Genomic DNA, 13,183 nt, shown 5'->3' with positions numbered 1-13,183 from the left:
CTCAGACTAATAGTTTGTGTTGGCTAGAGCAGACCCTTCAGCGAGCCATCTGGTTTGGATCTGAAGACATAAGGAGACAGGATAATCCTTTGCTTTTGCCAGCTTGTATCGCTTCAGCCTGTCGGACTACAAATAATCCAAACCAGCTACCAGAAAACCCCAGCTGCACATCAAGATAAATGTGACATCACTAGCCAGATGACGACCTTGGACCACCACCTCCCAGTGCTGCATTCCTGTGTGTGGCGCTGCCGACCAGCGAGGGCTGTGCTACGTGTGGGACAAACTGCATTCAGAGCTGGTCGCATCACTGACTGCTTTAAAACTGACCTCCCCCTAACTTCGGGTTGGTCAGCAACCATCCTTACCTGAGGGAGAAGCATGGCACTCGCACTCAGAGGACTAGTGCCAGGATTCACGTGCCCAGCTTGTGAGTGCAGCCATCTAAGACCAGGGCCTGGATTCATTCTCCCTGTTATGCACCCACCAGTGTCTGGGCATCTCATGCGGGCTGTAGGAACTGAGTCCAGGACTAAAGGGAGCAGAGCTCTCCTGGATAGGAGGAATGCAGGAGAAGACCTCAGCCTGGGGAACTGCAGCTCAGGCACATGGTGTTGTGAATGACTTCACGATTTGGTCAGGGATTAAATACTTCCTCGTTTAATAACCTAATACTTTGGGCTAGTTTCATGCTGGACTGTTGGAAAGTTCACTGGCTGGAGTCATCAGCCAGGCCTCGTACAAACGGCTTCCCCCAGCTCTCAGCCAAGTCAGCTGTCCTCATCTTTGGGTCCCCCGGCGGGTGGCTCTTGGCACTACCTTCTTCGGAAGGGCTTTGTTGTTCGCACGTGTGCCTGAGGCTTTACGCTCCGGGGGCTTCCTCACCACATCTTGTTTGAGCTGGAAATGCACCTGAAGAACAAAAATAACCATGTAACACCATATGCGTGCTCTGCTGGCTCAGGGGTCTGCAGCACCTGCCTCTGCCACCAGCCTTCGAAGCTGACTCTTGGGCCAAGACAAGCAATAAGGGGCCTCAGCCAGTGTTACGAGACAATGGGAACTCAGTGCTTAAACCAACTGGAAACTTTTTTTTTTTTTCCCCTGTGGAAAATGTTGTACTGACAATCAGCTACATATCTTACGCAGAGAGTTGCTCCTATGGCGATGCGATGTCCTAGGATGGTTTGGAAGATGAGCTGTGAAAGGCAGGGGACTGAGCTGTGCTCTTTCTTCATCTTTTCTTAGCAGAGAATAGAGAAATAGCATTGCTTTGCATCTCTGTTAATATTTAATACACAGAATACTTCAGGACAGACAGTCCTTTTTCAATTGCATCTCATTAGCTGAATCCTGCTTAATCAGTCTTTCAGCAACTAGTGCTTCTAGCAGATGCAGGCAAAAGAATTCCAAGGAAGAAACCTTCATCAACTACAGCCATGCAAGCAGTTATGAGAGGGAGAAGAGGACAAGGAGCACGTAGGACACAGCATCAGATAAACGGGGAATGGGGAGGCCATACAGAAAGGTGAAACTGGAACGGGGCTGTGTGGGCTTCCCGGGGGAGGGATGGGGTGAACGGTGGGTAGGGGAGGTGCCGCAGCGGCGGAGGGAAATGGGGACAGGAGGGCTGCTGTGAGGGGAGATCTGCAAAAATCAGACCATCCGGGAACAAATTGGTCTTCTACACTAGCACGGTAAAAGGAAAAATCTATTTTGAAGGAAAGCCAAAGAGCTGGGTGCTTAACCTAGCAAAACAAAGGCTGGGACTGGGCTTGACAACTCTCTATAAATACATCAGTGAATAAATACCAGAGAAGAAGAGGGGCTATTTAAAGCACAGCATTGGCAAAAGAACAAATAGGGATAAACTGACCATAAATAAATTTAGGACGAAAATTAGAAGGTTTCTAATCCTGAGAAAAGGGCAGCTCTGGAAGAACTTCAGAGGCTGGCTAGGGTGGGATGAAGGGACGGAGGGTGGGAGAGCCACCGCAGTGTATTTACAGCAGAGCCTGACCAGCGTACATGCAGTGAGGCAAACGATGTGCCAGGATGCTGCAGCTGGGGGGGCTCTTACCAGTCCTCAGAGGAGGCTGCATCTGCAGTACCACTGTGTTCACAAGGCAACAGCAGGGACAGAGATCACCACCTGCCGTTTTTACAACCAATTTCTAGTTGTCCAGCCTGCCCGCGGAAGGGCACTGTAGGGGCCACAGTGCTGTCAAGACCACCTGGTTTTGCTTCATCTCCCAAAGGTGCTTGGCTCTTCTTTGTTGGAACCCAGTCCCCATCTGTCTTGGGTGCTCTCGGCAGAAAGAAGGGCAGACCTCAGCCTCTTGCTGTGAGTTTCACAAGGTGTTTGGTTCCAGGCAGGGTGGAGATGACAGCAGAGCACTGAAACCCACAGAGCCAGGGGGAAAAGGGAGCCCCAGGGAACAGACGCTGCCTCCACATTATCACATCCTGGAGAGTGGGGAGGATGGAGGGAGAGCTAAAGAGCAGCAGCCCCAGACAGCCAGGGGCCCTCCCCACGGCCAAGAGGCAGAGGGACACAGGAGCTGGCACAGCAGCCCAGTAAGGAATCAATACGTACATGGCATTGCCTTCACCCTGTTCCTCTCTGTGAGCTGCAGGGAGCCCTGTGTCTCCCAAAGCAGACAGCCTGTAGCCACTGGCAACACTCTACATCCCATCTTCTTTCTCTACTGCTCACTAGACATCCCCCACTGCATTTCTTTCTTCCTGGGGTGAAGACATTTGGAGACACCCTTGTGGCTATGCAGCCTGACTCACCAATGAAGGTGCAGCTGGGCCCACTGTTGTTGTCACTGTCTGGGGCTGGTACCCCTCTGCAGAGGCTGTGACAGTGTAAGTGCCAGGCAGCAGCAGCCGGAAATAATCCCCCATATCACCTGGAACACATGATGGGAAGAGAAAGCACTCAGGTTGCACAGAGAGCAGAGCAAAAGCTATTCCAGCAGCTCTTGCTGAGCACACTTCCTCAAGGATGCATAGCCTTCAAAACCCAGGCAATTTTTGACCTTGCTTCTAAAACTGCTGGCTACTGTGAGGCTGGATTCGCATATATACAATTTTGCCACATTTGGGTTATCAGCAGGGTTTTCATCGCTCGTCAGCTCAGCTGCTCCCCCACCTGATTCTCCCTGGATAAGGAAGCCCCAGGAGCACTTTGATGCTGTACTGGTGTGGTCAGGGGATGGCCAACAGAGAGGCAGCAGCACATTATGGATTACTTAGACAATTTGATTATATTCCCATCTATGGAACTGGATGGGTATTGCGAATTTGAGTAATCATTACAGGCAGCCTGTGTCACTTTGGCTTCAGTGGGGCTAATTGGTATGAGTGAGACACACGTGAGTCAGGGGCTTCCAAGGGAAAACAGAGAGGTTGGCTGGCAGCTCAAAGGGAAAAATTTTCTCTCTCTGTTCAGTCCCAGGGAGGCTGCACTTGGATACTGTGCCCAGTTTTGGTGCCCCCAGGTCAAGAGGGATGTCAGAGAACCAGAGCCCCTGACCCACCGGGAGAGCTCAGGTCCCACAGTGAGAGCTGGGGCAGCCGGGCGAGCTCAGCCGGGCTGGGAGGAGGCGGAGGGGGGTCTGCTCACAGCCAGCAGCTACTTCAAGGGCAGCTACAATGGTGATGGAGCCAAACTCCTCTGAGCAGCGCCAGGCAATACAACGAGGGGCAGCAGCCAGAGCTGGCAGCTTGGGAGCTTCAGGGTGGATCAGGGAGGACAGCTTCACCGTGAAGGTGGTGCAGCCCTGGCACAGCACAGCAGAGAGGCTTTGAAATCTCCATCCTTGGGCGTCAGAGAGAATTGGCTGGAGGGAGCGGCAGCTGATCAGAGCCAATGTTGGGGACAATCCTGCTCCCAGCAGGAGGTTGGACAGGAGATCCCAGAGGGCTCTTCCAGTCAGCAGCTCCGTGACTCTGTGATCTCTTGCACACTCCCCTTTCCTATGCAGGTTGCCATAACAAGTGCCAAACGTTAAGAGTGTCACTGAGTCACAGACCTAGAGCCAAAAGGAATTTTGATGATTTCATAGTCCAGCCTCTGGAGAGGTGGAATATCAGCTATTTTCTGCAGCCAGTCTGTAATGGCTGGTCCAGTTGGAGAAGGGTGTTTATGAAAGGGAGGTTAAAATCGGCCAGCAAAGGAGAAACCACCACAACTTGGATAAACTGCAGTGGCACTTCATGCTCAGTCTAAATTTGTCTGGCTTGAACTTTCAGCCTTTCATCTTGTTCTGCCATCGTGTCCTTTGCTATCAACTTTTTCAGCTCTGTGTAGATACTTGAGTAGATTATTCCCTCAATCTTCTCTTCGTTTCTATGCAAATGCATTTTCTCCTTTCTCTCAGCTAAAATTGGAGCTGACTTCCTGAAGTCCTTCACGATAAGGTTTGCATTCCAGTTCTCACCTCTTTCTTTCCTAAGCTTTCTGAAGCCCTCCCTGGTCCAGCATGCACAGGCACATTTCTCACAGCTCGTGTTTTTTGGAAGCAAACCATGCTGGCTGCACATATTATAGCCTCGCCTGCTGACCTCCTCCCACACCCCCGCCAGCCTCTGAGAGGCTGTATCCAAAAGGGACAGCACGCAAGGGGACCAGCAACCCACCCGAGGTGACGTCATGGCTGATTCCCTGGACAGAAATCACGGCTCCTGCAATGCCGTTGTTGTTCTCGTCTGACACCATCCCTTTGATGCCCTGGTGAACCTGCCAGGAGGGAGACAGACTGCTGGATCAACGGCCCTCCTTTGGCTCAAGAGGGTATTGCTGAGCACTGGAGGAGGGTGGAACTCTGGGAACAACCCCACCTTTCCCAAACCCTTGGATCTCCTGGTTGTCCCCAGCAGAGCCAGTCTAGGACACAACAGCCTTCCCAAAGCTTACCAACTAGAGCACCCAGCAAGCTCCATGACCGCCTCCTTTCCACCCTCGTGCTCCCAGGTCCTCTTGGTCCCCTACCATCAGGGCTGGGGCCCATGGGGGCCTGCAGGAGAAGGGTGTAGGTCTTAGGACTGCCCCCTTACCTCTTCAATGAAAGCAACAAGGGCCTCCCGGTTGGCCATCCACTGCCGCTCCAGGTCCTCCTCAGGGGGGAACTTATTGCAGCTCAGCTCCAGGGTGATTTCAAAGCAATTGGTGTAGAGGTAATTGAAGTCCTGCATGCCTGGAGGAGAAGAAGAGCCCATGGCCAGGGGAATGTGAGGCCCCCTTCCCTCCCCACTCCTGTGTCCCAGGCATCCTGGCCCGTGCTGATCTTCTACCACAGCCATCTTGCTCTCCCTCCTTGCTCCGCAGGTGCAGCCTCCTCCCTCCATGACAGTGTGACTAGAGCCTTCTCCCCCCATGCAATCCCCTCCCCTCGTGGCTGCCCAACTCAGCCGGATCATTCACCACTCTGCCTTCAGAAGCTCAGGAAGGCTTGGTACCGCAGGGGCTGTATTATATGCCTTTCCAGTTGCTCTCCAGTCTTTTTTCTAGCCTAATTTGCTGATTTTCTGATTCTTCATTGTGCCTTTTTAAATCAGATCTTTCAGGAGACAGCAGCTATGAGAAATGTCTTCCCTTTGGTCAAAGTTTTTGGTCTTGATGGAGTTATGCCATAGCATTTTTAAATTCACTAACAGATTAATGCCTTCTTCACCCAGCAGCACACAGCAGGACTCTGCAGACCTCGGCTAACTTCTGTGGCTCTTTCTCAAGCCACTTCCAGTCTTCCCAAGCCATTTCCCAGTCTGAGATGCAGACACCAGAATGGTGTCTAGTAATAGCACTATTGCCATGGCCCTTCCCCAGCCCATCCTGTCCTGAGGTTTCTCCTCTATCCCTTTACCTCTCTTCAGCTCAACCCCTTGCTGCGGGTGGTGCTCACCTCCCCAGCCCTTACCTTTGCTGAGCGAGTACCAGGATGCCCCATTCGTGATGCCATCGGCGAAGTAGTCCCCACAGTTCCAGCCACGGTGCATCCAGCCGTGGGCGTACGAGTAGGTCTTGGCCAGCTAGAGAGAGAGAGAGGGCAGCCATCGGCCACCGCTCCAGCGTGGGGACCCTGCCCGGCTCTGGGCAAAACATCCCCCTCTTCCACAGGCTTTGCTGGGGAGCGTGGGAGGGAAGTCAGACAGGAGACAGCTCCTGCATTTTACTGCCGTGAAATACAACACGAAGTGGCCAGGACCTCTACGAAATGTAGGCAGATGAAGGCGGAGGAGGAAGAGCAGAAATCTGGCAAGCCGTGGGCTTGCTGATGGCACAGGCGGCTCCTTCCCTGCTCCTGCTGAGACGAGGGGGAGCGGGGGCCAGCGGGCCCACGCAGGGGCACTCAGCCCCATCGGTGCCGGTCCCCACACAGCAAATGCCACTAACAAGGGGAGCGGATACGCAAGGAAAAGGAACCAGTATCAGTCCTGATGCAAATACCACATATATCAGGGAAATTTGTGTTAGCAAAGAGTTTGGGTAACTTCTGCTTCTGGCAACCAATTGTTTATTGCCCTTATTAAGATTATAGCTTATTTTTAGATATGAAGACAAGGCAGAAATTGGGACGCTGCATCCAAAGCCTGTCCTTTGCGTAAGACACAGTTTAAGAGAGACCATTGTTTGCGTTTTCTAATGCAAACTCTATACTCTTGTATTATGGTTCAGATGCTGGTGTAATAACTCCTTCTGTCAGGAGGAAAACAGTTACTTCACTACATTTCTGACTTCTGAGGCTATGTGGGTATCGTTAGCCTACGCCCCAGACTGCAGCCTCTCTGCATCTGGGTCCGAGCGCAGCCCTGATCCCAGCAGGTCCTGGCAAGCCCCTGCACGGCCTCTGCTTCCAGAGGAGGCTGAACGCCAGCTCAGACTTATTTTTCTCATTAACTGTTCTAACGCAGACTTGCTTTTTCTTGTGCCGGCTATTTCCTGATGGAAGCAGTGACTGAAGGCACTGTTTTCTGGGGCATTTTAACAATGGAGAAAAACCACAGGCTTCAGCTGGTGCTAGCAGGATCAGCAGCACATACGGATATATTCCTTGATGTCTGACTATGCTCCTGGTGCTCTTTTCATTGTATTCCTTATTCTTTGCCATCTGCAAGCCCCTGATGGGCACTCACCTCCCTTATCCTGCTCTCAGCAGACCCCCAGCCAGACCCTGCCACCTCTCTAGGAAAAAACCCCATACACATGCCACAATGGTGCAGCAAAGCTGGGGTCAGGTTCCAGCTCTGGAAGAGCAGGGTGGTACTGAAGACACTGGTGACACTGGGGTTATGGGGTTAAGTAGCTGGGGTACTGGGGCTCCCAAGGGTTAAGATTGGCCTGTCCGTGTGGTGGGACTGGCTCACGATGGGACTGCCCTGACGTGGCTCACGAGCCGGTGGTTGGCAGGAACACCGTAGTCTGCTAATGGTTATTTCCAACACGTTTCTTGGCTCGGCTCCTGCACGAGGCAGTGACCCAGGGACTCCCGGCCAGCTCTCGCACGCTGCACCTTGCCAGGGCTGCGGGAATGTCCTCGCCCGCTGAAGCTGTGCTCACCTTCTGAAACAACTTGTCGTCAGGGGTAGGTGTGTTAACTGTGCGCCGGTGGCTTCGGAACCGCTGATCCTGGGACTTGTCATAGGGGTAATTTGCCACCACCGCTCCACCGTGCAGGTTGGCCGAGAGCACAAAGTTGTAGCTGCTGATCCACTGGATCACAGCCAACGTCTCCGGTTCCACCTGTGAGGAGAAGAGGGATGGGGACAGAGAGAAGAGCTCAGGCACCTCTGGGCTGGCTGCTGCTCCACGCCAGGCTGTGGTGTGATCATTCAGGTCAGACCCTGCCCTGTAATGCCCCTGCTTCAGCCCTTGCAGCTTCCTCCATTGTCCACCACCCACCCCAGTGCGCAGAGCTGGCTCCTCCAGCACATACTCTGCCACAGCTCTCCCAGCACAGCCCCAAAACCCGGGGCACAGGCGTCAGCTAGCATGTGCCACCTCTTCTGCCCTGGCATTGCAGCCTCCTCCCCAAGCCAGCTGTGATGCCGACCTCTCCTGGCGGAGGTGCAAGTTGTGATAGAGGGCAGGGTGACATCGTTTCTCTGCATGCAGGAAGCACAGGGAAGGAGACAAGCACCATGCAAGCCAAAGGACAGTACATTTGCTTGAGTGCTGGGCCACGCTAAGAGGATGATGCAGCCCTCGCAGCACCCCAGACCGGTACCTGGCTTTTCCAGTTGTCGGGCAGTGGGATGTGGTGATTTGGCCCGCTGATTTCCCCGCTGTAGTACATGAACGTGTTGAGGTCAGGGAAGTTGCGGTTCAAGTCCACTCCGTTGGCGTTGTTCCTCCCCGTCAAGTACCCGTTGCTGTCTGGGCCCTGCAGGGCAAAGGTGCATCATGGGGGTGAGTACAGGGTGGGTGCAGGCAGGCTGGGTGTCAGGGCAGCAGCGACCGGCCGTTGCAACACGTGTGTTATTGCTGGCAGGAGAATAAACTGTATTGGTACTGACAGGGAAAGTCAATAACAATATCTTCATTTTCCAGGGTCACAGAGAAAGGCACAAGCCAAATAAACAATTTGCCTCAACTGAATGAGCTATGAATAAAATATCATGAACAATATCCTTCCAGTACCTGAAGGAGCCTACAAGAAAGCTGGGGAGGGGCTGTTTGCAAGGACATGTAGCAATAGGACGAGGGGCAATGGTTTTAAACTAGAGCAGGGTAGGTTTAGATTAGCCATTAGGATGAAGTTCTCTACAATGAGGTGGTGAGACACTGGAACAGGTTGCCCAGAGAGGTGGTGGAGGCCCCATCCCTGGAGACATTCAAGGCCAGGCTTGATGAGGCTCTGAGCAATCTGATCTAGTTGAAGATGTCCCTGCTTACTGCAGGGGGGTTGGACTAGATGACCTTTAAAGGTCCCTTCCAACCCAACACATTCTATGATTCGATGATCTCCCTGAGGTCTAGTGGTACAAAGGAACGGGTGAGGTTTTGGGGGAGGACTAGAGGGCTTCCCCCTGCCCCATCCCTCTTGTCCCTGTCTGCTCATGGCAGTGGTGTTCAGCTGTCTCTTCCACAGCCTGGGGCAGGGGGTTTGCAGTGACCCTCCTGTGACAAATAACTTCTGAGGAGGGCAAGACATGTGTAGAAAGCCTTCTCCATCACCTGCCAGGGCCACCTTGGCACAGGAGATGAGGAGCAACGATGCCAGCTGAGGGGGCCGGGTTTGGCAGGGCATGGAGAGGAAGGATGACCCCTCTCCATAGGCGCAGTGAAGGGGATCCCGCAGGGATTTGAAGGGCTTTCTGCCCCTACCCGGCTGGAGGAGGCGATCGCTGCCTGGTACCTGCTTGGCAGCCACTTCGTACCCGTCGGGGTTCATGGAAGGCATGATGTGGATGCGTGTGTCGTGGATGAGGCGGGTGATCCTCTCGTTGCCCCGGCGGTACTCCTCACACAGGAACTCAGAGAGCTGCAGCAGCAGCTCACGGCCCAGCACCTCGTTGCCATGCATGTTCCCGACATACTTGAACTCCGGCTCCACTGGAGAGAGCAGCAGAGAGTGAGACCATCAGCCAGGGCTGGGACAGGGGGGAAGAGCCAATTCCTACTGCAGGGAGCGCAAAGGACCCCCAATAAATGGTGTGAAATGGCCACTTCCCTTGGAAAATGCAAATCTCAGCAAGGATGGGTGGCTCAGTTATCATATGGGCTCCCCTCCGTTTTGCCACAGCATCCGTAGGAGCAGCTCAGGCTCTCCACCAGGTTGCTGCTTGCCTTCTGAGAGAACAAGAGGATGCATTTCCAGGCGGTTTGGTCTCAGGCTGGGAAGAGGCAGCACAGAGGGACCAGGGAGCACCAGCAGGATTGCTGCCCCTCCAAGCCTTGGGATGGCGGGGCCTCCCAGCTCTGCGGTGGGTGGCAGTGGAGAGGACAGGTCCTTTCTCCCACCTCCGCCCTTCACAGTTTGCTCTCAGTGCCTCTCACCAGTGTGGCACATTCCTGGCTCTGCATGCTTTAAGGAGTTTTTCACTGCTCTGCAGGATAAAATCAATCCCTGGCTTGGGGTGAGCCGTGCTCTTTCACTGGAAGGGTACAGTCGCCTCTGGCTGCTGCCTTCAGCCCTGACTCCCGTGCTGATGGGAGGCATGAGCAGTTTTTCCTTTCTCTCCCCTTCATCTGCCACCAAGGAAAAGGTTTAGGGGCTTCCTCACCCTCAAGGGACAGAGACAAGAGCCTAGAGAAACCCTCAGTGGCTGAGTTGAATACGGATCAAATTGTCCCTTGGGCATCTTCGCTATGAGCAAAAACATCTCTTGCCACTGACTTTTCTAAAATGAGGTCTCAAGATACAGATTTAGAGACTGCAGGCAGACAGTGCCTGGAGCAGGACTCACTGCTTTGATGAAGGAGAGGCAGCACACGTGAGGGATGGGTTACACTTTCCCAGACGGGCTTTTAAAGTAGTTACTTCTGGAAAAATAAAAATGTCCCATTGCAGGCTGGAGTCCGCACGGGTAGGATAAGAGATACATGGGGAATTGGGTTAAAAAGGGAGGCCGGCTTTCACATGAAGAGGTCAGGGAAAAACAGGGTGTCATGAAAAACGTCGTCGGCTCGCTAGAGCTTGAGAGTCCCATTGCACCGTGAGGTTTCCAGCCACCAGCAGTGGGCAGACTCACAGTGCCAGCGTGTGGCCCCACTGCCACAGGACACCAGAGGTGGGCAATGTGTATTGACCTGGTTAGATTTCAGGAGACATGAGAACTGATTTAATTAGTTTATAAAAACTATAAAAATGTCCTGGGGATATGTGCAGCCATTATTTAACAAAATAAGGCCTCAGGAGGGATTCTCCTTCTCTGCTTTGTTTGAGTCTGCAGCAGGACTTGTCAGCCTTTTTCAATATGCAGACCCCTAAACATTATCCACGTGGCCACACAAGCCCTAATTACTGCACGTAAGCCCATTAGCTCTAGGCTTACTTTTTAGAGTTACTTTCTGTGGCCTTCAAGGGAGTCCACAGATTCCCAAAGTCCTCATGCTACGTGCTGGAAGTGCCAGCCTGAGAGTGGCCCATGCTACAAGCAGGGACACAGGTCCCTGCTGCCGCCTCTGGCAGGGGAGATCTCGGTCACCTCCTGTGCCCCTTCCAGCAGCTCTCTTGGGAGTTCTGCAGGTATAAAATCCACTGGTGCATTGCCAGTGCCCTTTGCTCACTCCTTGCTTTGAATCAAGCTGTGGGGGTGCCTCAGCGCCATGCAGGATTCCCTGTACAGGTTTCCCTGTACCAAATGGGGCTGGCACGGAGGAGATCAGGGGTGGGAATCCTGCCTCCCAGCACCCCTGAAGGCGATGCTCTGGGCTGCAGGAGGGGAGCAGTGGGTACAGTGGAGTTTGGGGGGGCTGCTTTTCTGGGGTGGGACGCTGCACGTAGGGGTTCTGCTCACCCCTGCAGTGCTGCCAGCAGTTCTAGGCTGCCTGGACTTGTCAGCCCCTGCGTTTAACAACACCATCGAGCAAGCCAGGATTTGAAAAGGCAAAAAGATCCTGGAAAAAGTAGGCAGAGCCCTGTCCCCATCTGCAGCCCAGGGGCACAAGGCGGGGAAGCAAAGGAGCTCTGCGTGCACACCCCCAGCCCGGAGAGACGGCTGGTCCCCTCAGCCCCCCAGGGACACCTGGCTGCCAGCAACGTCTGGCTTGGCGGCCTCTCCATGCTGCACAGGCAGCAGCTGAGGGGCCACTGCTGCCAAGGCTCCGCAGGGCCACGTGGCAACAGGTAGAGATCCCTGAGACCCTCCTGTCACAGGGGCTGCACAGCCCATGGGGCCAGCAGGGCTGTGGGAGCCCAGCGCCTGCTCTGCTGGGGTCCCTTGCTTGCTGTCCCCCTTGCTTTGGGGTCTGGAGGTAGAAAGGCTGAACTCTTCCCTCCTGCCCACTATCCAGCAGCAAAGGGTGGAGGGTGGGCTCAGCCTCTCCCTGCCTGCACAGCGCTGTGTTTTGGTCAGGGAGAGGGTGGCAGGGCAGGTGGGGATGGACTCGCCTGGGTTCTCACATCAGCCTGCGCTGAAAAATCAGAGCTCCGTCCAAAGTACGCGCCGGGGCCACGATGCAGCCCATGCAAGCACGGTGCATGCAGGCGGGTTTTGAGTGCGTGTCCCTGGGGCTGGCTGCGGGGTCCCTGCCGGAGCCGGCACTGCCTGACACCCAGGCATCGCTGGGAGTCCTACCTCGAAAGAGAGGTACCCTCACCCACCCCACGCCCCAGGGGTGCTGCGTGGCAGAGAGCCCAGCGACGAAGCCCATCCTCTACGAACTGGTGTCCCCATCCCCCTCCATACTTACGGGGCTCATGGATGCCGGGGTAGTCGCTGAACTCCAGCACGTAGAGGTGTCGGCCCTCGACGCTGCGGCCGATGCTGTAGATGCGGGTGACGTAGGGGCACTGGCTCTGGACGTGGAACAGGGCCTGCACCATCTCCTCGTAGCGATGGTGGAGAAAGCTGAGGGCGGCCGCCACCTCCAGCAGGAGCAGGGCTCCCAGGAGGGACCGCAGCCACCCAGCCATCCTTCCGCGCCGCCGGGCGCCCGCACCGGCTCCCAGCCCCCGGCTCCCTCCCTGCCGGGAGCTTAAAGTGCAAACTCCAACCAGCTCTTTCCAGTTGCCGAGTGCCAGCCCCTTGCACCTGCGGGCGGGGGGCGGCGGGAGCGGGGGGCGCCGGGGCCCCGCGGCGCAGGAATGCTCCCCCCCGCCCGCCCGCCCGCCCGCCGTCGCCGTCGGAGAAGTTTCCCCCCCCTCCCCTTCCCGGCTCCAGCTCACTTATTAACCGGACAGTAAACAGGCCCCCGCAGCCACTGGCTGTCACTGCAGAAGAAGCGCAGGGCTGGAAAACTGGCTGCGGAGGGCGTCGGGGCTGCCAAGCGAGCGGCGGGGCGGGGGAGAGGAGAAGGGGGCGGCAGGCGGGGGGGATGCCCGTCGGCCGAGCCTTTCCGTGGGGCAAGGGCCGAGCGGGGTGGGGATGGAGCCGGGGCGGCCCCGGTTGCCCCCACAGCTACCGCAGCCCTGAGCGGTCCCTGCCCGCCCGAAGCCGGCGGCTCCCGCCGCTCCCCCCCGGGGCCCGGCCGCCAGCTCGGAGCCGCTCCTGCTCTCCTGCCCCATCTCCTGGG

At 55.4% G+C, this 13,183-nt stretch overlaps 1 protein-coding gene across 1 annotated transcript; it reads right to left on the bottom strand.

Moving 5' to 3' along the window:
* Positions 1–644: 644 nt before the first annotated feature.
* On the bottom strand, positions 645–12,791 carry CPN1 (carboxypeptidase N subunit 1). Its single transcript, XM_074591162.1, has 9 exons — positions 12,362–12,791; positions 9,363–9,559; positions 8,232–8,387; positions 7,565–7,747; positions 5,925–6,036; positions 5,065–5,204; positions 4,648–4,747; positions 2,797–2,915; positions 645–912 (listed from the first exon to the last, which is right to left on the bottom strand). Exons 1-9 carry the CDS (start codon positions 12,582–12,584, stop codon positions 781–783), a joined length of 1,362 nt encoding a protein of 453 aa, XP_074447263.1. The 5' UTR covers positions 12,585–12,791; the 3' UTR covers positions 645–780.
* Between the last annotated feature and the right edge of the window lie 392 nt (positions 12,792–13,183).

This window comes from Larus michahellis, chromosome 6 (genome assembly GCF_964199755.1).
Source record: "Larus michahellis chromosome 6, bLarMic1.1, whole genome shotgun sequence".
NCBI lineage: Eukaryota > Metazoa > Chordata > Aves > Charadriiformes > Laridae > Larus > Larus michahellis.
The sequence above is the reverse complement of the archived record's forward strand: the minus strand, read 5'-3'. Positions and strand labels throughout refer to the sequence as shown.